This window comes from Anguilla anguilla, chromosome 15, assembly GCF_013347855.1.
Source record: "Anguilla anguilla isolate fAngAng1 chromosome 15, fAngAng1.pri, whole genome shotgun sequence".
NCBI classification, from domain to species: Eukaryota; Metazoa; Chordata; class Actinopteri; order Anguilliformes; family Anguillidae; genus Anguilla; species Anguilla anguilla.
The window spans coordinates 11,826,290-11,850,810 of NC_049215.1; the positions used below are offsets into that span (position 1 = coordinate 11,826,290).

A 24,521-nucleotide genomic window follows, 5' to 3' on the forward strand; every position below is an offset into this window, starting at 1 on the left:
CTGCACAGAGGACTGCTACTGCTGTGGGTAGAGAGCATTTGAGTCGGCTGTTGCTACCGCCTGTGTGTGTGTGCGTGTGTGTGTGTGTGTGTGTGTGTGTGTGCGTGCGTGCGTGTGCGTGTGTGTTTGTGTGTGCGTGTGTGTGGGGGGGGGGGGGGGGGGGGGGGCAGGTGCAGCTGCAGTGCTGCATGCCTGTGAGTGAGTGTGTGTGTGTGTGTGTGTGGTCTTCCTGGTACAGTACATGTATGTGGGTAGTACAGTCATACAGGGTAATTTGAGAAGCAGCTGCTGATTACTAATTGAGGAGAATGAAGGAAAATGGGGTTTGGGGTGGAATGATTTGGGTCAAATTATATTTCAGACAGTGCTCAACTGGCAATGGCAGTTAAGGAATCCGCTGCCTTTATTTATGATCAGTCATTATTTGGCTGTGATATCAGTCTCTATTCTTTGTTCATTTTTTGTTGTTATTGCCAGCACTTCCCTGTCTGGATAAATTATAAAGTGTAATACTTGCTGCTTCTAGGAATTTTTCTCAGGTGACCTTGGCCAGAAAAACACAATGTGGATCTGAAGATGTGGTGTGTGTGTGTGTGTGTGTGTGTGTGTGTGCGTGTGCGCATGTGCATAGTAGCAGCTCTTTACCATAGAAAAGTGCTTTTTCTGCAACAGTGTTTGCAGTACAGTAACCCATTATGTCACCTTAAAGCTTTGGTTTCGGTGGCAGTACAGTGCTTAGGGAACTGGACTTGTAGGATGTGGATTGCAGGTTTGATTCCTAGGTGGGTCACTGTCAGGTACACTAGAGCTATGTTCTTCGCCTAACATTTCTTCAGTAAGTATCTGAGTGGGTAAAGGCATCATATTTTATGGGTAAAAGCATCAAAAGATAAATGCCTAAAAAGTAAAGAAGCAGCTATTCTTTTTGCTTCGCTGCAAAGCGTGTTAACCCAAACTTCAAACTGGTCTGCTAACTGCTAAACAAGCTGCAGGTAACGTTCACCGAGAAGGTCAACCAAAGTGTTAAGTGCAGTAAAATGGCGCGGGCGAGATACGTTTCAGAATGCAATTGCCCATAGAGAGATAAAGCCCCTTCGCACAATTAGGCTATCAGACAGACGATGGGAATCGGAGCGCCCTGGAAGAGCTCCAGACCGCAGTCTGCGGAGCGGCACTTTCAAACCGGCAGACCTGGGGGAGGGGGAGATAGCGAGCCTCGCCGAGCGAAGCCGGGGATTATGGGAAATGCAGCTTATGTGATTTTTTTTTTTTTTTTTTTACATGATTCATGGTCGCGAACAAAAGAAGAAGAAAAAAAGAACTGCGTGGAAGTGTTTCTTTTCCGTTTTTAAAGTTCTTTGGCAGCGTCTCCCGCAGGAAAAACATTTGGGAAAAGCACGCGGGCTAATCTGTCTCGCTCGTTCGGTCGCGAATGACCGCTTCGCTTTTATTCGGTCTCTACCTAGCGCTCATGGAATCCGGAATATTCTCCCGTGCGATTTATGGGTCTGGCGAATCTTTCCGTGCTTTTGTCTTTGAGGAAAACATCCATAAGAACATTCTCGATGCGCCACGCTGTCCCGAATGTTACATGGGCAGACTCCTGGGAAATTTGAGCCCCGCCCCCTTAAGGATTGTTTAAACCGTCGTCCCGGGGTCCCAGTGTCCTCAGGTGCATCTTTTTGAAAGATTGATGTTTCTTTAAGGCGGGGCCTTTAACGCGGCCCCCCTGCTATTTCTGGACTTTGACGAGCTGTCCGCCCGGCAAAGCTGGAGAAACATTTTGCAGGTATGCGTGAGATAACAAATCACGGGCGAGGTGACAGATTCCAGCCCCTCCCCCCCGGGGTTGGCCAGACCCTGCTTGGCTGGGTGAAGGCCCGCTCAGGTAGCCGCGGCTAACAGTGCCTCCATTGTCAGCGAGACGTTTTTTTTCTAGCGTCGGGCATCGGCGTGTGGGGCGGGCACGGAGGACAATGCGGCCTCTGAAAAACAGGACCCAGCTGCGGGGCTTCAAAAATCAGCCACCCGTCGAAGAAAATGAGCTAAATTAGCCGAAATACGCTAGCGCGAACGCCGTGGCTGCTTTTCGAGATGGTTTTTCGATTAAAATGAGATTGTCGAAAGACTTCGGGTTCGTCCGAGTCGTTATCTCTGGGAGCGCCGTCCTCTCCTCCGCTCCTCTCTCTTGTGGGGAGCGTGAGAAGTCTGCCGGTGGACAAAGGTCAAAGGTCAACTGGTCTTCGGCACGGCAGTATGCGAGGGCCGCGGTGAGCTGACCCGTGTGACGACGACGACGGTGTGTGTTTGTCTCGCCAGGAGCCTGAGCCTCATTCAGGCCATGGAGGAGAACTACGACGTGGACCTGGTCTACATCACCGAGCGGATCATCTCCGTGTCCTTCCCCAGCAGCGTGGAGGAGCAGAGCTACAGCGCCAACCTCAAAGAGGTGGCCAGCATGCTGAGGTCCAAACACGGAGACCACTACCTGGTGAGGCTGCGCTCACCGGCACTCAGAGGGACGCTGGGAAATGTAGTTTTTTACTGCGTGCTTAGGACGAAAATCAGAACCACAATTATAAACCATCCAGCATCAGACCAATACACCAAGGGTGCACAACTCCGGTCCTGGACGGCCGATCTGCGTGCTGGTTTTTGTTCCAACCAATTACCATAGATGTAGTTTTCCGACAGCTCTATAAACTATGCTGCTTCACTCCTGCACTTGAGCTCAGTAAAATCTCTAGGATACACTTCAGTCTGCGGCTGTAGCTGGTGCTTATACACATGTCAGATCAAGATATGATTGGGCTAAGTAAATAAATGTTGGCAAATTCCTGAAATGGATTGGCCCTTGTTGTGCACCCCTCCAATACACCAACTCGTATAGATCAATCTGAGAAAAGCAAAACAATCTCTTCAAATTGTGTCCTTGTGCATTATTTTCCATGTATTAAGTGTGTAATATTTAGCTATAAATAGGTAGGTCTGTACGAAATTTAATTCATGTGACCAAGTTAGCCTGTCGGTGAATTACACTATTAATTGGCGCTGAAAATAATGCTGGAAGCTTTAAGTTCACCAAAAACTCATGTGTTTTTTATTCAGCAAAAATATTGCTCTTATTTACAGTGCTGAAATGATTCTGCCATATAACCATGTTGCAGTGGCTGCCTGTGTTACAGTGTGTGAAGGTCCATTCTGTCCTGACGACCTGTGCCTGTTGTGTTTTCAGCTCTTCAACCTGAGCGAGAAGAGATACGACATAGCCAAGCTGAACCCGAGGGTAAGCATCCTGTGCCACGCTGCTACCGCTACTGTCCCGGTACCGCTTCGCCCCCCCTCGCCGTCTCCCTAACCCTCTACCGGTCTCCCCCCCTCCCGCGCAGGTTCTGGACTTCGGCTGGCTTGACCACCACGCCCCTGCGCTGGACAAGATCTGCAGCATCTGCAAGGCCATGGACACCTGGCTGAGCGCAGACTCGCGCAACGTGGTGGTGCTGCACAACAAGGTGAGCGAGGCCTTCCTCCCAGAATGAACCTCTCTCGTTCCACACCCCGTCTGTCTGTCTAATGCTACGACTGGCCCGTGGATCTCGTAGAACTTTCTCCAACCGGCGCAGCCGTGGGTTAATAAAGCCAAAAAGCTAGCGTGTGGGTCACATGGCCCTTACTGGAGTCTGGGGATCTCTTTTAAGACCGATTATCATATTTGCTCATTTGTAAACTTTGTCCTGGATGCCGCTCCACCGCGTGAGAGAAATAGCATTGAGCAACACTATTGAGAACAGTTTCTTGTCCTCGGTCCAGTTCTCTGTTTTCTCAGAGTCGGCTGTTGTGCTGCGTCGGCTGTGCTACGCTCCTGGACAGCAGATGGCGTGTTCAAGCCACTGTTTTTCTCACAGCGGAGCGCGCCGATCCTGGGGTGCGATCGCTGCTCTGTGTTTTCGGAGAGAGAGAGAGAGACAGACAGAGAGAGAGACAGAGAGCGAGAGAGAGATGTTGTTTGTATTCCTATTCCTGTTTCTGTGTGCACTCTTTTGCAATAAGTACAAATGTATTTCATGCCAATAAAGCATTTTGAATTTGAATTTGAATTTGAGAGAGAGACACGGCCGACTCGAGTTCTCAGTGTTAGCCACCCAGACCCCCGACTTCATAGGTTAGGGAGGCGCGATATCTCCCTCCTTGCGGAATGTCTTCAAGTGATTCTCCGGCGCATTTAAGCAGGCGGGGCGGCGTATTTTAAAGGCGCGTGGCGACCCGCGGGTGGGTTCCGGAGGATTCTCTCCCCTCCCCCACTGTCTATGCCCTCAGCCCTTCTTGTGATCGTCTGAGGTAATTTCTCAGATTAGGAGCCCCGTGAACGGGGGGGGGGGGGGCTGGGTGTTCTCAGCGCTCCTCTTTGTTAAGCCCGGGATAAACTCCTGACTTTTCTAGCCGTTTGTTGTTGTTAAGGGCAACGGGAATTATTCCAGCGGGGCAGATAAAAATCCGTGAAAAGAACAGCAGCTGACGGAGCGCGTGGGCTGTCCGACCCACCCGCGGGCTCGCTCTTTCCCGACGCCGCGCGAAACGTCAACAGTCGCGTTAGAGGCGCAGGGCCCCGACCTCGCCGCGAGCGTGCTAATCAGCCTTAGCCGCAAACCGCCATCTTGAGTGCACGAACCCTGACGGAACCCGACCGTCGCTCTCCGGACTCTGAGACCCCACTGTAGCCTTCCTGTGGGAAATCCGACTCGATGTTTCTCCAGTTCGCGTTAAACGCAAGATAAATACGAAGCCTGTTTAATTTTGTTCAAACAGAGCGTTGCCACGGTGACCGGAATTGTTTTTTTAAATGTTTTTTTTTTTTTTCCCCTCCTTGGTTAATACGAGCCCTCGGCGAAGAGGAAGATGGTCTCGTAAGATTAGTCTTATGTAATCGGCGTTTCACGTGCTCCACGCTGTTTTTTATGTTTGTTTGTGCATTCGCGAATGGGACGTCCAGTACAGTGGTGTCCCCTCATGAGTTTTCTGTGCGTTCTTATTTTCTAGGTGGCAGAATCTGAACACATAAAACTGCAAACCTACATAAGAACAGCACTCATTTCTAAATTCCTGACCTCTGTGTTTCCACACAGACAATTGTGTGCAATTTAATGCGACAATTGACAGAAAATAAATATACATTTTTGTTACCTTCGAACACATTTTTGAAACACATTCTCAACTTATACAGCTGGATATACGGTATGCTGAAGCACTTCATTGTACCCTTGAACCTTATTGAATCAATAACGTAAGCAATTTGTTCCGTATTGTCCAACACAAAGTCCCGTATACACAGCAGTGAGAAGAGCGTGATCATGAATACAATCAAAAGGTTCCTGACTTCTGGAAAAAGTTCCTTTGGTGGAAGAGGCCATAAACTAATAGTTCAGTCCATTTAGTAACAGTTTAGTAACATTTCTGGTTACTCAGCCTCTCTTGGCCTCTCTCTCTCTGCAGGGGAACCGTGGGCGAACCGGGGTGGTGGTCGCGGCGTACATGCATTACAGCAACATATCAGCCAGGTAAGAGATCATAGCTTGTTTTATCTTGTTTGAGAAGCAATTGCGTTGGTGGATGATCACTCGTGTTTGCTGTGTCGTTGATGAGGCTGCACATCCTTGAGGTCACACTGAGACTTCAGGCCTCCAGTGGAGGACTGTGAGTACACTGATGTGAGAATCCAGCACTGTAGGGAGAGAGCCCGGACACTATTTTCCATCATTAAACTCTAACTCAATTTGTCACTTATACACATTTTGGAATAGATGCTCATAACAAACAAATTTGCCTGTAAACGATCTGCATTGGTTTTCCATCAAATTTTTTATGACTGGGGTAGCAAAAATAGTAACAATAATGATGGTTCATCAAAAGTTAAGTATCTGCCAGGTTGATAGTGTATGAATAGAGAAATATGAAAGGGTGGGCACTAAAGAAGCTGCTTCTCTCTCTGTCTGGGCATAGTGCTGACCAGGCCTTGGACAGATTTGCCATGAAGAGGTTTTATGAAGACAAAGTACTTCCTGTGGGACAGCCGTCCCAGAGAAGGTCAGTATCGCACCACTTCCTGTTCGTCTGCCTGCCACCTTCTTCTCTGCTTTATGATTTTGACCCCGGGGTCAACAACAAAGGGGATCATTACCTCTCTCCTCTGCTACCATGGCGACTGCATTGCTCTCTTCCGTTTCTGCTCGTGAGTCAGTGCCCCCGTAATAACCTGGACAGGACCCACGATGCACTGCTGTCTCTAATCTCCAAAGGAGCGCTAATTTCCCTGATGGAGTCAGACTTAGACGCAAGAGACGTCAGTCTATTTACAGGGGCTTTCTCACGCTCTCATCAAAGTCTCAGGGTGTAATGGCTGATCCTGATCCTGTTTTTGTACATCCACTCATCATTACGCACCATAGAAATAAGCTGTTTTCTCTGTCATCTCAATAGTGCCATCTCCACAAAACCACGCATAAATATCTATGGCAGTGCACTCAGTGTTCTGCAGTGAGTGCCCCTTCTTTATTCATCTGAAAATTCCACATGGTAATGGAATGGATGAGTACCGAGCTCCAGGCTGATAATGAAATAGGCGTAGACGGCTGTGATGTCACCTCGCGTCTAGAAACACACAGAGAGGAGCTCCACCAACCACGGAGTATGTTGGTAACGACCTAGGGTAACAACGGTGATTGTGATTGGTGGAGAAAAACGTGACCTGTAACAAGTTCGGAGGAGCACACTGGAGGTTTTTCAGAGAGATTTTGCCGGAGTTGCTCCATTTTGAGCCATTCGCTGTCCCCCCGTCTGTAGGAGGGTTCTGACGGCCGCCCAGCAGCCCAGGGCCTCCGCGCTGCTATTTCCTGACTGGGATATAATTAGCCAGAAGCCAGTGCCCAGGCAGACTGCGGTTATTATGGGAGGCATGCGTGTGTGACATTACCCTGGAGCGAGCCGAATGTCGCCGCTGCCAAACCAGTATCAAATGGGCCGCTCTCGAAATCCCTCAGCTCTGTACAAAAACAAAAAAAACACCCCCCAAAAAAAAAACCTTCGAAAGGGCCTGCCGCTAGAGCTCGGAGATTTTTCCCCTTCCGCGTAATTCGGTTTGGGAAAATCGAGCCTTTTCCGGTGAGGCTCGTTCGGCACCCGCGTGAAGACTGACGTCAGGACAGGTGAGCGCAGTACCCGCAGCGACGCCCTTTTCCCCAATAACCGCACCCCCTGACGGAGGACCCCGCCCTTCGCTTCGGCGGTTGACGCTAACCGCTTCTGGGCTGCCGTCGGGCGCCGCGTTCCGTGGACGGAGGAGGAGAGGCTTAACGTGCCCCTGTCGTTTGGGGAAAACGCGGCATCGCGGCGGAGGCCCGCGCTGAGTGGGAGGGCCCCCGGCCGGCGTTCGAGACGAGCGAGGCCCGTTCAGTCACTCCGGGGTTTTCTGGGAAATGGGGGGGGGGGGCCGTGGGACCCCAGCCAGAGGCGCGTTAGGACTGCGGTCGTTCCTGTTATCGGTGGGGCCCCCGGGGTTCAAGAGCTAAACGCTTCTCTTTGTGAAGGAGGGAAATAAAAAGCAGAACTCCATCTTTTCAGAGTGATGCGAGTGTTTTTTTAGCATCCGCTCAATTCGTATGACTCTTTCTACTTGACCGTAATCTCCCGTTGCTAGCGCTTAAATGCTCTATGAGGATTAGCCTCTTTTGTGCCCGGGTTCCTTTGTGTTCTCTAACAATAGGTGTTTAAATACTGTGCAGGAAGTAAAAGGAGATTAGCCAATGTTGAGCATGGTTCTGGCCTGGTCAAGTTATGGTCCGGTACATGTTAGTTCAGAAGAATGAATGGATGGATGTTGGTTTCAGAGATCTTTCACATTCTTTGGATATACAGAACAAAGAAAAAAACTGCTAAAGAGCATGTTATCCAAGAGGACATGAACACAGAAGAAAGATTTCCCTAACTCCCTTAGGCCTACATTCAGTCAACGTTTATCCTTACATTTGACTCATAATGAGATAAGACTTTTTTTTTCTTAACAAGCACACACACAATAATGAACAATAATAAACATTCTGACAGGAGAGGAGAACCCAACAGAAGTCCCCGAAAACAGACAACCTTTACGTATGCCTGCAGAAAATATTCAGGGGTAAAATTAGACTCATTAATTGTTTGCCAGTACGTTGCCTATCATAATGCTGTATCAACATCATTGAACACAATAATTTTGGCTTTATCAAAACTAGTTGGGTTGTAACCTTACTCTTGATTTATCATATTCAGAATTATTTAATGCAGCATAATATCCTAATTTTAATTTTACTTAATGTGAAGCGTGCAAAGGTAACATTTGCATATTGAACATACGTTATATAAAGCCAAAGGACAGTCCTTACTGAAACAGACCAATTTATTAATCACAAAATTTATAATCCTATAATTTACTGTTTATATGGCATACATTTATAGGTTTAAGGGTAGTTCCCTGCTTTTTGTTAAGAGACTGTGGCTCATTGTGCAAACGAGACTGTGGCTTGGATCAGAGTCAGTGTTGGATCATTAAATCACATTCGTCTTAGCGAACAATGCTATGGAATTACAGATCCAAGAAAACTCCTGACAAGAAACAGAATTTACGTCTGTGAGGTGAGGGCGGCCCACCATACTGGTGATGAAAGGTTTGAGCATGAAGCTTGGGGGGAAAAAAAGATTATTTTTCTTTCTTTTTTAAATTAGTTAGCTATGGAGACGTATATAGGTAGATTGTGCATTAAAGTCTAAGAGAGGACTACGCATATAAAGTTAAGTAGCTTGAATATTTATCAACCCGTTAGCTAGGTGGGTGGACATTTTTGTCAAACAGTGATGTGGCTGAATGACATAAAAACATCCCTCTGTCTGTCTGTCTGTCTGTCTGTCTGCATGTGTGTTTGTCTGTCTGTCTGTCCCTCTGTCTGTCTGTCTGTCTGTCCCTCTGTCTGTCTGTTTGTTGCTTCTGCAGATATGTACAGTACTTCAGTGGCCTGCTGTCAGGACACATCAAGATCAACAACAAGCCGCTGTTCCTGCACCACGTCATCATGCACGGGATCCCCAACTTTGAGTCCAAAGGAGGTGAGCTAACTGCTTTATTTTTTTACTTCTTTCTTTGCTCCTTTTTGGAGTGCCCAGTGGAATTTTAAACTGGCCCCATTGCTGCAATGTTCTCTCTCAGTTCAAGATAGCACAAAAAAGCAAACGCTCTCCTCCGCAGTATCCACTGCCAACCACTCTAAGCTGTGCTGCTGCAGTGTCTCAGCTGTGCTGCTGCTGTGTCTCAGCTGTGCTGCTGCAGTGTCTCAGCTGTGCTGGTACAGTGTCTGAGCTGTGCTGGTACAGTGTCTCAGCTGTGCTGCTGCTGTGTCTGAGCTGTGCTGCTGCAGTGCGTCAGCTGTGCTGGTACAGTGCCTCAGTTGTGCTGGTACAGTGCCTCAGTTGTGCTGGTACAGTGTCTCAGCTGTGCTGCTGCTGTGTCTGAGCTGTGCTGCTGCAGTGTGACTTTGCCGTACAGACCTTGAGACGCGTTCACACACTGAAACAGCGCCCAGCAGCCTGGGTCTCGCCCGGGCGATACACGGCGGCCATTTTGTGGTGGAATGCTCACCGCGCGCCTGCGACCCCGCTGGCTCACTTTGAGGCCCCGCTCCCCGCGACCCTCACAGCTGCGCCCGGAGACCGCCTCTCAGCGAACGACCCCTCGCTTTGTTTGTTTATTCGTGTTTTTTGGAAGCAGCCGGCACTTTTGCACGACCCCCGCCCGCTTCCCACAGCTTTAATCACCGTTGTTTTTCCACCGTCGTTTCGTTCCAGGTTGCCGCCCCTTCCTCAAGATTTACCAGGCCATGCAGCCCGTCTACACGTCTGGGATCTAGTAAGCAACAGCCTCCCTTTTTACTGCACCCCGATTCCCCTTTCCTCACACGCCACTGCCGGAGGGAGTGTCCGTGCGTGCGGCTGTCCAGCTCCCTCCTCAAGTCTCCTTTTCCTCTGACACTTATAAACCAGGTTACCCATGCGCATTTATGGTACGTTTTCAAAAATTTTCCCCATTCATCACATCCCACTGCAATGCTTCATATTTTCCGGAATGCTATTATTAGCAACAGGTTGGCAGTTAGAAGCCATCTTAATAAGCCATCAGAAACCCCCCCCCCCCCCCCCCCCCCCCATGACTCATGCCCCTGTAGTTTCCACGGTTCCACACTCATGCATGTGGAGTCTGCATGCTGTCTTTGTGTGTGGTGTGGTGTGGGAGCAGATGGAGGCTTTCTTCACACATGACGGGAGGACAGAGAGTGCAGGGTGTGGTGCTGCTGTGGCTGTCCAAGCCCCCACCAGGCCCTCTGCACAGCTGCAGATGTGAATGTGAATCTGTCCTTCATCGTTTGCCATCTTCGATCCCCAAAGAGCGTTTCTCCCCTTCAGCCAAAAATGAAATTATAATAATAATCACTTCCCCCTTAACACGGATGTGCGGAACAGGCCCTACAGATCTGAGAGAGAGAACACACCCTACAGATCTGAGAGAGAGAACACACCCTACAGATCTGAGAGAGAGAACACACCCTACAGATCTGAGAGAGAGAACACACCCTACAGATCTGAGAGAGAGAACACACCCTGCAGATCTTAGAGTGAACACACACCCTGCAGATCTTAGAGAGAACACACCCTGCAGATCTTAGAGAGAACACACACCCTGCAGATCTTAGAGAACACACCCTGCAGATCTGAGAGAGAGAACACACCCTGCAGATCTTAGAGAGAGAACACACACCCTGCAGGTCTTAGAGAGAACACACCCTGCAGATCTTAGAGAGAACACACACCCTACAGATCTTAGAGAGAGAACACACACCCTGCAGATCTTAGAGAGAGAACACACACCCTGCAGATCTTAGAGAGAGAACACACACCCTGCAGGTCTTAGAGAATGCGCCCTGCAGAGAGCTAAGAGGCCTCTGTGTGTGTATGTGGGTGTATGTCTACGCTGTGTAAATCCTTCATAGAGCCATTAGCCGCAGCTTGCCCCCCACCTGCAGGGGTACGTGCGCTCTGAATGCACGGGGTCCCAGGCCTACCGCCGGCTTTTACGAGCCCCAGCGCCCCCAGCGTGTCTGCCTGACAGCCCAGGAGCACCGCCCCCGAAATGAAACAGCGAGTTAGCGGCAGACGTTAGCGCATTTCTCCCCGCTTCCTCTTTATCTCGCCCCCTTTCCCGGACCCCTTTGACCACTCGCCCCCCGTTAGCGGACGCTAATGCTATCGCCGACCGAAGCCTGCACACAGTCAAAGATTCCTGCTTTGCTCCGGTTTGGTGCCAGACAGCCCCGACGCGTGACGCTCGGCGTTAAGCGAGCCCGAACGGATCGAGGGCGCGCCGATCCTCCGGCAGACAGCGCGAAGCGCGACCGCGTGACGCGCCTCCTCTCTCCGTGCCGCGTAACACTTCTCCTCTCCGACCTCTCCGCAGCAACGTCCAAGGAGACAGTCAGACCAGCATCTGCATCACCATCGAGCCCGGCCTGCTTCTGAAGGGAGACATTCTGGTAAGAGCCTCTGTCTGCGTCACAACAGCGTCAGCAGTACTGTTTTAATCGTGAAAACATTTGATTACATTGTAAACATTGCAAATGATTTCATACTTTATGACATTTCCGCGTTTTAATACTATGATAATGCAATGCCAAAATGTTCACATCAAAGTTATTTGAACAGTTGTTCAGTTCTTGTGAAGGAAGGTGGTATTTTAAAGTGAATGTAACTTCATTGCTATGCTGTCGCTGCCGTTGGTCCACACGCTCAGCAGGTGGTTGTGGGAGAGGTGCTGTGATTGGGTGGAATAGGGGCTGGGCGTGTCCCACAAGCTCTTGGGGCTTTTTGGATCAACAAAAGTCCTTAACATGTAGCATACCACCATTCCTCAGTTTCAGATTTACTGGTCAAAAGTGAACAGTAAAATGGGAGGTAGGGCCATGGGGACAGCAAAACAACAACAAACCTGGCATTTAAATTGCACGACTTTCAGTCTATAAAGGTACAAAAATTTTCCAGCTGTCAAGAGGAAATGTTAAAAGTGACAAATGTACAGTACGGGTGGAAAAGTTGCTCTTACAATGTGAAATCCTTCCCCTAAGTGTGTTTTGCCTTACAGCGTGTTGTTTTCCTCCTTCCCATCATGCCATTAGTTTTTTGTAGAGATGTGAGTCTCCGTGGTCACGTGTCTTTGCCCTGTGCGTCTGAGGCTTTAAAAGCTGCTTTTCCCAGAGGCCTTTTAGTTTGGACTCGGAGCGTGATTCAGTGGGGAATGGCTCAGAAAGCGCCGATCTCATTTGGGTAATGCTGCAGCCGTAATGGATGGTGCTAAAAGCTTTCTAAAAAACGCGCCAGAGTTCCACTTCAGCGTTTTATTCCGCCCCAAAGGACAGAGACATTTTGCAAATTAGGCGTTTTAGCAAATGCTCTCGTCCAGAGCGACTTCACACAGATTCAGCTGAGGTTAAGTACCTTGCTCCAAAGGTACGATGGCAGCGTCCTTGCTGGAAATGGACCCCACAAAAACGTTGAGTTACAAACACAGTTCCCATTATGCTAAGCTGCTGCCCTGGTTAGCAGACAGACAGACGGACACATACGCTCACTCGCACACACGCACACACGCTCGCACACACTCACACACACACACACACACACACACACACACACGTAAATAAGCCAGAATAAAATAAATGAAGCTGAGTGCGTCTCGTTGCGGTAGAAGCCCTCCGATGTGCGTACCCACATTTGGTCCGTGCGCGACCACAGGAAGTTAGCTTTTTTTGCCGCTCTTCCTCAATTAGACGCCGTTTATTTTGCTTTGGTCTCCGCGAATAGAAAAACCCGCATATCCCTTACGTCCATCTTCCCCTCAAGCAGATCTCATAAGTACAGTTCCTCCGGGCCAGAAAATTTAAGGTTTGCGTCCTTGGCGCAGGTCCTCAGAGCTGCTTTCTCGCTGTCTGTTAAGATAAAAATGCAGCGGCAGTTAGCCAGGCAGATACCAACGGCGCGGGGACAAAACCGAGAGAGAAGCCAGCGGCTTCGTCAGGCCCCAGTTTCTGTGGCGGGAGAAGAACTCCGCGCTCAAAAGGAAACTGCTGAGCGGAGGGGTCCGTTTTCCGCTATCGAGGAGCTAGCCTAGCAAACAGCGTGAACATCTTGGGCTGCTGTTGGGACTAGTTTCTGTTCTTATGCTATTTTATTGGGCTGGGGAGTGTTCGGTACCCGTTAAATGGAGGCGCAAATAATTAGAATGGAACCACTGTGGAAAACGCGTGAGCTGCGGGGGAAGGATTTTACGTACGGACATTTATTGGTGCGTAACCAGTTTCTGGAAACTTGCAGAATAATGGCCTCTCTGTCGGAGGGTCGGGGCAGCGTGTTTCAGGAACACTGTGTGCTCGACAACAAGCACAAGAAGTGAATTCTGTTGTTTCGCTGGTTTGTCTCCAGAATATGAACACAGTTTTGCCATTGACTGAGTTCCTTCACTGTTTCTCCTCATTGGATTTGCTTTAAAGATGCATTTCACCCAATAAATAATGCTTTTCCTATCTACAGAAAATAAAAATAAATGCACAGAACATGATATCTGATGTAATGCCCTGCTTTAAAAGATAACATTCCTACATGTTTGGCAATTTATTCCTGATGACATAGTTAGGAAGGGCTCTGCGTTTGTTTAATCCTAAAATAAACCTACTGTATGTGCGTTAGTGTTCTTGCTCACAGCAACTTAAAATTTCAAAATAAATCACATATGCCTGTATGCCTCCACATCCATCAACCGAGCTAGTCAGCATATCAGCCAAGGTTCCTATCTTTTGAACTTTATCTTGAGCAACAGAGTATGCAGCCATTTCTGTTTCCCTCGAGTACCCACAGTTCAATGCAAAATCTTTGTATTTGTTGTCAATGAGATGTTGGTGAAAGGTATGATGGGAAGGCTAGTTTTGCAGACGACAACAGAATTTTATTTTTCTTTAGAGCTTATTAAAACTGAAGGTATATTTGGTATTGTTACCACAGTAAACATAAGTAGCAACATATTCGTATCATAACACACTGTGGTTAATGTTTCAGTGGAGAATATCATGGGTCAGTGATATTACTCTGTAAATTGATTCATTAGCATGGGAAAGCAAACTGTAACCCCTTCAGATAGCCAGATCTGGCCCAAGAGGCCAGTGGTGCTGTTGCGTTTTCTACCTGATAGTTAATTGATTAATTGATTTACATCGCTGATTGGCCAGAGAATCCAGAATTACTAAGCGCACCCAGGTCTAAATCAGTTCCTGATTGGAAGGGAGGAATAAAAAGCAGCAGTGCTACTGAGGGGTCAGATCTGAGTGTCCTTGCTGAAAAGCATGATGGGTAATCCTGCCGTGATACTGTCCACGTGCACCCCCCAGTGACAGAGGTATCGCCCCCCCCCCCCCACCCCTCCTCCTCTTCCCTGCAGCTCAAGTGCTACCACAAGCGTTTCCACAGCCCCACCCGGGACGTGATATTCCGGGTGCAGTTCCACACCTGCGCCGTGCACGACCTGGGCCTGGTCTTCGGCAAGGGCGAGCTCGACGAGACCTTCAAAGGTAAAAGAGGCTCATCGTCGGCTCGTACGACGCAACCTCTCCTCTCATCTCTCTTACGACTCAAACAGTGCATGCGCATGCCCTCACAGAACTGGGTATATTGCAGTAGACTGTAAATAAACAGTCTTTCCAGAAAATACAATTATAAAATATTTAAAAACCCATTGTATTTAAAAATACATATTGCAGTATCTGACAGTGGCAGTAATTTGCCTGTATACTGTGAAGCTACGGCAATGTCTATGTGTGTGTCACAATATATAGTCATTTCCCTAAGCGTTGTAAGCGTGTTATGTCCTTGCCTATAAAACGTCTAATGTGAAATATCATCTGTCAGTTAGATGGGATTTTTCTCCATTTGTCGCCATTTTCTCGTAACAGACGAGAGATTTCCAGAGTACGGGAAGGTGGAGTTCATCTTCTCGTTTGGACCGGAGAAAATCCACGGTAAGCCGCGCTCAGGTCGGCACTGAGAGAAACAGGAAGACGGCCCTGATTCAGATTAACGCTAACAGGCTAGCCCAGATCAAGGTCCTTTGGGGGCTACAGTGAGATTGCCTTTTTTTGCCTGGTCTGACTCGCTGTGAACAGACCTTGCTGAGCCAGCTCTGTGTGTTTGCGTGTGTGTGTGTGTGTGTGCGTGTGTGTGTGTGTGTGCGTTTGCATGTGTGTGTGTGTGTGTGTGTGCGTGTGCGTGTGCGTGTGTATGTGCGTTTGCATGTGTGTGTGTGTTTTCCAGGAATGGACCACCTGGAGAATGGCCCCAGTGTCTCCGTTGACTACAAGACCCAAGACCCCCTCATTCGCTGGGACTCCTACGAGAACTTTAATCAGCGTTGTGAGGACATCGCAGACGGTAAGGGTCTGCTCATGTATTACTGTGTGTTAGTGTTGTTCTCATGCCAAAATTTTGACTTCGATACCAATAGCGGCTTTGGTACCTCAATATCAGTACCAAATTGATACCACGGAAAACGACTGATAACCAAGAATTTCTGATCTTTTGACAAAGAAAATATCTGTCACACAAAATCAAAAATAAGGTTACTCAAGACTTGGCTAGAATATATTGCTTTATATAGCCTAAAATATTCAGTTTGTATTCATCTTGCATTCATCAAATGGGACTGAGAAAAGGGGTCTGAATGAACTCGCATAGCTCGAGAACTATAGCACTGAACAATATCGCTGCATTTAAACCATGGAAATGCCTTAATTAACGCACAGTCTATTATCTGTCTGTTATTATCACAACTGTTGGGATTTGAAGTCCCTGAAGAGATCGGGTGGTTGTAGGACAGATGCTTTGTGGATGCGATGCCTCTCTTGGCATTTTTGTTTACAAATTGGTGCTGTAATTATGTTGTTAGGTGTGCCTTTATTGTTGGCTTTGCAGGAGAAGCACTGCCATATTTCACTTAGAGTGACCTGCTTTTCAGCTAGCTGGGGACAGTCAGTGTGATCATCCAGCTAACTTACGTTCCTGCAGAGTTACGCAGCAAGCTTTCCCTCTCTCACAGCTGGACACATGCACACACACGCACTCACACACACACACTCACAGACACACACACACACACTCTCACAAGCACACACACACACACACACACACACACTCACATACACACACACTCACACACACACACTCTCACAGCTGGACACACACACACACACACTCTCACAGCTGGACACACACACACACACAGGCCACTAGGCACGCCTACTCTGTCAACGTTCCCTTCAATTCTTCAAGGCACAGTATTCATTTTCCAATGGATAGCAATCATTTTGCTGCAATAGAAAGCAGCGTCAGCCGCGGTTTTACCAAGTTTGGGATTTTGAAAATGCTGGTATTGCGCCGTTTTTAATATTTTGGTATCATGGGTTAGGTTTGAACACGTCATTGGGGTTATTATGCTGTGTACCGCAGTTTCTCCTTGTGTTAATGCATCTACTCCTGAGGAAGACACTGGATGCTATACAAGCGGCTCAAGTCAGTAATGAGTCAGCCAGGAACGTGCTAAACTACAGGAGCTGTGATTAGTAAATTCCTCAGACAGCTGGCAAAACATGTCAGTGAGTCAGCAGGAAAGAGCCGCAATGGAGACCAGGGTAGAGGGTAGAGAGTTCCGTCTGTGTCCATTTCTCACTCCTTATCTCCCCTTCTCTCTCTCTCTGTTTATCTCTCCCTTTCTCTCTCTCTCACTCTCTCTATCTCTCGCTCTCTCTTTCTCTCTCTCCCCCTCTCTCTCTCTCTCAAATTCAAATTCAAATTCAAATACTACATCTAAAAGATAACGAAGACAAAATGGCAATGAAGTATAATAACTTTGCTTTTTGGTGTCGGTGTTACTCACTGTCCCTCAGTCTGTGGCAAGTGGCAATGTATTGTGCTCTGTCTCTCTCTCGTGCTCTGTGTGTAAGACATGATGCAGCACACCGCAGTGCAGCCCTTATCTCACCGAGCTGTTTGTGTTGGCGGGTTTAGGCCGCTGTGTGCAGTTACTGAGCGCTGTTAGGGGGTGCGTGAGAGGGGCCTGGGTCAGCCTGAGCCCTAATGAAGTTTGGAGAGCAGTGTTCACACCCTGCATGAGCCCCTCACACCCGGGAGGTCAAACTCACTTCAGTGCCTTTACAGGAGTGTTACATCATCCAAAAGGGCTGAACATGCTGGTCATCTGCAGAATTTCACCCACCTGTGCTCGATGAAGGACTTTCAGTTCTGTTGTTTGTGAAAGCTTGTCCTTTTATTGGCATGTAGAAAGTCTAAATATCTATAAAGACATGTATGAATTTGTCTATGTGACATGGTTGATGGATTTCAAACTAGGAGCCTGTACTGTTCAATATAAAGCAGAGCAGGAGTGTCCGTCATTTTTAGGAATGTCAACAGAACCAGTCGCAACTCTGGCGGGGTTCAGAAGGGGGAGTCTGGGGTGGGGGTGGGGGTCTCAGGAAGAACAAAGCCTGCTGGGGAGCAGAGAGAATGCTGCTCAGAGGGTGTTTCTGATTAATTGGTGGGTTTCTGATTATTTGGGTGTATCTGATTAATTGAGTTTTTCTGATTAAGTGGGTGTTTCTGATTAATTGGGTGTTTCTGAATAATTGAGTTTTCTGATAATTCTTTTTTTGTTTCTGATTAATTGGTGTTCCCACTCACTGAGGCTCTTGATAGAATCCTCGGCTTCCAAACTCCAAACCAGAATTTGATGCTGTAGAGGGCAGTTAATTCACAGTAAACTCTAACAGAGTTCATATGAGTCCACTCTGGTTCTGATTTAACCCTGAGCATTTTACTGTGTTGTTGCTCTATTTTTGCAGAACCTGGACGTGTGACAGAAGACTTGTTTTGTTTCAGTTGTGTTGTTTTTAGGCTTTTAGGCAGAGAGGACTGATCTCTGAAGAGCTGTGCAGTCTCACAGTGAGGCTGGAAGTTCTTTGACTGCATACTTGCCCGCTCCTTCCAGAGCGACAAACACTCGCTCTGGGGGGTAAAAGATGCCAGTTTTGGGGCCGCGCCGTCTGCGAGGGGGTCATTTTCCCCCGTCCCGCTAGCAGCTCTAAAGATAGCCGATTGGCTGAGGTCCTGAACGCAGAGCGCACAGGCGGGGAGAAGCAGCCAGCCGACGCCTTTGGCCGAGACGCAAATGTTTACCTCCCGCGCTGGAGCGAAACCCGAAGTGTCCTGGGGGGGGGGACAGAGTGCGTCGCCCGTCTCCGGGCAGAAACCCGGCGGCGCGCTAGGTAACCGTCGGCACGCCGCCCCGCCCGTCGGCCGATCCCTCTTTCGGCCGCCCACATCCGCGCGCTCGCCGGTAAACGCGTTCCACTCCCCCCCCCCCCCCCGGTGTCCCCTGAGTAACCACGCCCACAGTACCACCCCACGTTGTGACTGCGGGCTCCTCCCCCCTCCCCCCGGTCTCCGCCTCTTTTTGGGCTCTACGGTCCCGGCGCGTTCCCCTGCCTTCGCGAGGAGCGGATTCCTGTTGGGGCAGGACGGCGGCCCCGCCGCTGGCTGCTTGCCTTGCCGCAGAGACCTACCGCACTGCTTCACGCCCCCGCGGCGTTTGTTTTGATGGAGCGACGCGCCTTCAGCTACCGCTGCGACGGCTGCCGCTGCTGGTTTCGTCCGGGTCGTTTGAGTTCAGGAGGGAGGAGATTATTTTTTTACGCGTTTGCTAATTGCTAACGATTACCTGCTAACGGTCCACATGTCAACTCTGATACAGACAGTATGGTTTATATATGTACTCAACACCCGTCAGAAAAATAAGTTTCAGTATTTCAATATTTTTTATGACATAATGCAAGTGTCTTGGATGGCCAAAAAAACATGTTGCAGTGAAAATATTTTTGAAAATATGATTATTTAATCTATTCCATCCATCCATTATTTATACCCGCTTATCCTGGGCAGGGTCGCGGGGGGGGCTGGAGCCTATCCCAGCGAGCATCGAGCGAGAGGCAGGAACACATCCTGGACAGGCCGCCGATCTATCGCGGGATATTTAATTTATTGATTTTTTAAAATATGATTTTATTTATGGCACCGCCGACAGGGGCGGCAGGCTCGACTCCCCACAAATCACCCCCGGGGAAATGACATCATTTTCGGTGACGTCGAACAGCCGCAAGCAAGCGAGGTTGCAGCGTAGCTTCAGAATGTTTCTGTAAAGGAGCAAGCGCACTCAGTCAACCTGCCCTGTGTAAATGAAGGTTAATGAGTAATTAATGGCAGGATGTGTGGGTCTTGAGAATAAGGCTGCACTCGTGTCCCCTACAGGGGACAGAGAAGAATAGCCGGGTCTTGGGAGGATATAGTAGGTTTTTTAGCGCAGGTTTGTAACGTGACTCCGTGTAGCTGTCATGGTCGCTCTTCAAGGTGCCGGGGTGGATAATGAGGGTCCATGGGCTCATGGGACTTCCTCTGCCCTCCCCCCCCCCCCCCCACCCCCACCCCCGGCCGTTTGAGGGAGCCTGCCACTAAGCAATCCCGCCTGCCTGTCAATCATCTCCCGAAATAGCCGGGTTCGAAATAGGGGGTGTCAGCGTCCCCCCCCCCCCCACCACCCTCCGCGGTGTAACCCGACACCCCTGTCTCCGGTGTTCTCAGCCCAGGGGGGGGCTGAGGTCAGGGTGGCAAGGGGAGGGGTACCCCTCGTTCTCCCCGGCAACCCGGCAGCTGGAGGCGCTCGGCGTGTCACTGCCCGCGTCGAGCCGGATACCGCCGGGCGCCCTGCCCCGCACCGGTAGCCGGGCAGCGAACGGCCTGCTTCAGGAGCGCTGCGTCCGGGGCGATCCTCCAGGCGATACATCACGCCTTCACCCTGAAAGCAGCCTGTCGGTGTCCTGTCCTGCACTGCGGGATGCGGAGTCTAAAATGTTCATTTTCTAAATGAAAATGGCTGTGGTAACTGCACAACAGACGGACCCCTGGAAGCGCTAATTAACTGTGCGCGACGGGTTCGCCTTCTTCGGCAGAGAACGAATTCGTCAGCTTAGCTGAGGTCTTTAAGCTTCTCACATTAAAGCAAAGAGCCTCATTGTGTAGCCACTTTAATGAGGATTCCATGGAGAGAGGAGGCTGTTTGTGTGTCCGTGATGTAGGAGGGAAATTTCTTGGCGTGTGGGTTGGGTTTGGAATTGCTGAGATGGAGGCTGGCGTCTTCCGTTAGTAATGCTCAGAGATGGACGTCGGCTAACTCCAGGTCTTCACTTTGTGTGTAAGTAATGCTCTGTTGGCTAACTATAGGTCTTCAGTTAGTGTGTAAGTAATGCTCTGCGATGGATGTTGGCTAGCTCCAGGTCTTCAGTTAGTGTGTAAGTAATGCTCTGCGATGGACGTTGGCTAACTCTAGGTCTTCAGTTAGTGTGTAAGTAATGCTCTGCGATGGACGTTGGCTAACTCTAGGTCTTCAGTTAGTGTGTAAGTAATGCTCTGCGATGGACGTTGGCTAACTCTAGGTCTTCAGTTAGTGTGTAAGCAATGCTCAGAGGTGGATGTTGGCCAGCTCCAGGTCTTCAGTTAGTGCGTAAGTAATGCTCTGTGATGGATGTTGGCTAACTTCAGGTCTTCAGTTAGTGTGTAAGTAACGCTCAGAGATGGATGTTGGCCAGCTCCAGGTCTTCAGTTAGTGTGCAAGCAATGTTCAGCGATGGATGTTGGCCAGCTCCAGGTCTTCAGTTAGTGTGTTAAGTTATGCTGAGGCCCTGTCTCCTGACCTGTCTCTCTGATCTCACCGGCAGTCAGGCCAGGAAGGCAAAGGTCAATCTGGGGAAGTTTGAAGGATTAACTAGACATCTTGTGGCAGAAATAGGTGACGTGATAAGCACATTCTGGATAATGACAGAAAGTGTATAAATAGATGGTGTTGCATTTTCTGTGTCGCCTATTTTTTTTTGGATTCATCATTTCGAGATCATAGCATCATAAGCCAGGACTTAAACATATCCAAAGTCACACATACATCTCAAGAGAACCGCTTTGAAAATAATGACATTCTGAGCTATTGATCTTGTAATCTCACTTACTCTTTAAGCCTTACATATGGTATATTCATGGTAGAATATTGTATGTCCACTGCATGTCTTTGAAAGGATATTGGGTTGTTTTTTTATTATCATTACCAAAACAGGGTGGTTATTTTGTCTGTAAAGGAAGATGTCTTTTAAAAGACCATGGCAGTAGATACTGTAGGACTGAAACAGGACTGAAACACGACACAAAAAAAGGAGTGCTTTCGTGATGTCCGCACTTCCAGTTGAAGCAGAGGAATGCGGCAGGTGTGGACAGTTGCAACCTGTGATTGGCACCAGTCTCACGTCTTATCTGTGGTTCTGAGGCTTTGCTCTAGTTTTAGCCCAATAGCTCAACAGCTGCTGATCCCAAGGTTATACCCCTACATGTCTGGCCTCCCTCTCTCTCTGTCTGTCTCTGTGTCTCTGTCTCTCTCTCTGTCTCTGTAACTCTGTCTTCTGTCTCTGGCAAATGCAAATTCAAATGAGCATTATTGGCATGATGTATACAACAAACAAATAAATATATAAACAGAATAAAACTGTGTGTGTGTGTGCGTGTGTATGTGGTATTTGTGTATGTTAGCTTGTGTAATGTCATGTCGTGTAAATTAGGTGAAACATTGAATATGACATTTAACAATAATTTTAAAAAGTAATTTAGAAAAGTCACTGTCTCTCTCTCTCTCTCTGTCTCTCTCTCTCTCTCTTTCTGTCATTATGCTGTGACATGTCTTCCCTCTGACACAATCATCAGTGAAGCATTTTAATGATTACCTCGCTCCTGCTGTGATCCCCACAACAATGCACTGAGTAAATCCTGTTTACTTGTGAGAACATATCCTAACTTTGTCTCTACAGTAGAAATTGTCTTAATAAATTATTTCGCCAGCGTTATAATTATATAATAAAGGCAAAAGGCGGCCGGAGGAGGGGGGCATTGGGAATAAAGGGGGGGGGGGGGGCCGGACCCCAAGGGGTCACAGAGCGGGGAAGTGCCCCACGGGGGGAAGGGTAGGGACCCGCGGGGGCAGGGAGCCGGGGAGCAGCCCCGGGGTTCACGGCGAAGTCCGGGGGCCTGCCGTGTTTACCGTCGCTCTTTCCATATTTGGCCACCGCGCGGCCCCGCGGCGTTTCTGGAATAGCCGGGAGCGCAAACGAGCGGCGGCAGGGAGAACGGATCGGGAAAAGAGAGGGAGAGAGAGAGACGCACGGGAAAGAGAGGGAGAGAGAGAGACGCACGGGAAAGAGAGGGAGAGAGAGAGGTGCTCGGAGTCCTCCACCAGGCGGCCGCGGGACCTGTGATCCGCTCGGTCTTATCAGCAGCGCTCGCTGGCCCCCGCCGGTCACACGGCGAGCGGAACGACAGCGATCGCCGAGACGGGATAAGAGACTTTGGGGCCGGTGAGCTTTTTTTTAACGCTGTCCTGTGGGGCTGGGGGGGTGGGCGGCGGGTTTGGGGGGCGGGGGGGGTAGGGGGGGTCAGTGGGCGGGTGGTTTGACACGGTATCGGGGGGGGTTACGCTTCTGGAAGCCCGCGGGGATGACCACGACAAAAGTGAGCTCGCATGACTTTACGGGACGTTTTTTTTTACGGGAGTCACCGACGACGCGCGGGTTTGCGGAGGGGCACGCTTTTTCCCTTCTCTTTCCTGACGGGCGCTCTCAGGACCGCCCGGCCCGAACGACGCGCCAGCTCGTGAAAATAGAACTGCGGAGTACGGTTACCATGGCGAAATCTCCCCTCTCCCTCTCCCTCTCCCTCGCCCTCGCCCTCTCCCTCTCCCTCGCCCCCTCCCCTGTCCCAGCATAAATTCTCTGTGTGAATATTGTGAGAGTCGCTCTGTGAGTCTCTCAGCTGGCCACCTCTCTGTAAGTACGCTCCAAGTCGCTTTCGCCGCGTTGCACGTTAGCGTTATTTACCGCCGATGCGATCTGCTGTCACGTCTTATTTGCTGTTTCTGTAGCCACCGAGGAATGTTAATAATGTGTTGCGTGTTTGAATTTGTTTTGATTTTTTTTTTTCTTCTTCCTAAACTGAATTCACGGGACTTGCCAACATGTTTGTTTAATAAGTACACTGTGTGAAAAATGTCGGTAATGGTGTTCTTTCAGTTTAAAAAAAAAAAAAAAAAAAGTCTACTCAAGTACCACAGTTTTTAAAGTTACTGTTCAGTAAATTCTTGAAAGCAGTTTCGTTTATGCCAGAATCACTTGCTTCATGATGGTCGCCGTTTCCTTCAGTGTGTGTTTGTCGGAGTTTGTATGTTCTGTTTGGACAGAAAGGAGTGAGCAGCAACAGGAAGTCGCTGCCAGGTGCAGCGCTGGATATCGCCGTGCTGTTATTTAAAATGTCATTCGCTTTGTCTCTCCGCACGCAGCCGGGGTTCCAGGCTCCTTATCCCCGTTCCGGTGGAGTAATATCAGGGACCACGCCTCAGTAAATGTTTGCCGTGTGCGAAAGTGCTCGCGTGTTCTCTGTGTTCTGCTTTATTGTGATCCTGTACGGTCTGGGGACTTGGTAAGCTGGATATGCAGCACTGGAGTGGGGGAGGTGGGGGGGCCGGGGGGGGGGGGGGTTACAGCCAGGAACGTGTTTGGTAATTGCGCGAATGCGTGCCGGTCACCGTTAGACCCTCCCGTGACAGGACGTCGAGCGACAGTAGCGGGTTACCTTCCCTCACATCCTCGACCGTTCCAAAATTTCCAGTCCTTGGGGAGGCGGGGGGGGGGGGTAGGGGGGTACACTCCCAATCTTTTATGTCTTGAGCTTCCGGTTTCTCCCGAACTTGGAAGCCTTGTTTCGCCTGGGAGCTTTCTCAGGCCCGTGACTCCTGTGGCTTTGTACACTGTCACACGCGCCTTTGCTGAGATGAGAAGCTGTTATGTTCAGGCACCATAGACCAGTCGTTTGACACCTTGGGCGGTTGGCCCCATACTATCAGATCTCTCTCTCTCTTTGGACAGAAGAGATGATGGCCGTGCGCCCCTCTCAGCTGTCATTGGTCGAGAGTGGTTTGCTCTTGTCTCCAGGCAAGAGCGAGAGTTTAAGGTCGTTCCTCTTTCTATGTATTAGGTGAGAAGCTCATGGCCGGCTTCCAAGGGTTCTTATTTTTATTTTTTGGAACTTGTCGCAGTGTCTGTGCCAGCTGTCAGTCTGCCCCTGACCGGCCATGTGATTCAGCACGTCTGAGGGCGGACGTCAGGGTTAGAACATGCGGATGTACGAGGTCCATTCCCGGTTCAGACCTGGAGATGTAAATGGGCTTCTCCCCTTTTTCCTGAACGGCAGGTTTTGGGTTTGAGCCCCGTACTTGC

General features: G+C 49.3%; 1 protein-coding gene across 14 annotated transcripts in view; it reads left to right on the plus strand.

Moving 5' to 3' along the window:
- The window catches only part of tns1b (tensin 1b), a 221,163-nt gene that overhangs the window by 151,780 nt on the left and 44,862 nt on the right, over positions 1 to 24,521 (plus strand). For all 14 annotated transcript variants that reach the window (XM_035394356.1, XM_035394360.1, XM_035394357.1 and 11 more), the window contains 11 exons: positions 2,320 to 2,491; positions 3,236 to 3,286; positions 3,390 to 3,512; positions 5,491 to 5,555; positions 5,998 to 6,081; positions 9,020 to 9,132; positions 9,868 to 9,928; positions 11,531 to 11,606; positions 14,558 to 14,687; positions 15,069 to 15,134; positions 15,427 to 15,543. In XM_035394356.1, the coding sequence (XP_035250247.1) occupies positions 2,320 to 2,491; positions 3,236 to 3,286; positions 3,390 to 3,512; positions 5,491 to 5,555; positions 5,998 to 6,081; positions 9,020 to 9,132; positions 9,868 to 9,928; positions 11,531 to 11,606; positions 14,558 to 14,687; positions 15,069 to 15,134; positions 15,427 to 15,543 (1,058 nt within the window). The remainder of the gene's footprint in view (positions 1 to 2,319; positions 2,492 to 3,235; positions 3,287 to 3,389; positions 3,513 to 5,490; positions 5,556 to 5,997; positions 6,082 to 9,019; positions 9,133 to 9,867; positions 9,929 to 11,530; positions 11,607 to 14,557; positions 14,688 to 15,068; positions 15,135 to 15,426; positions 15,544 to 24,521) is intronic.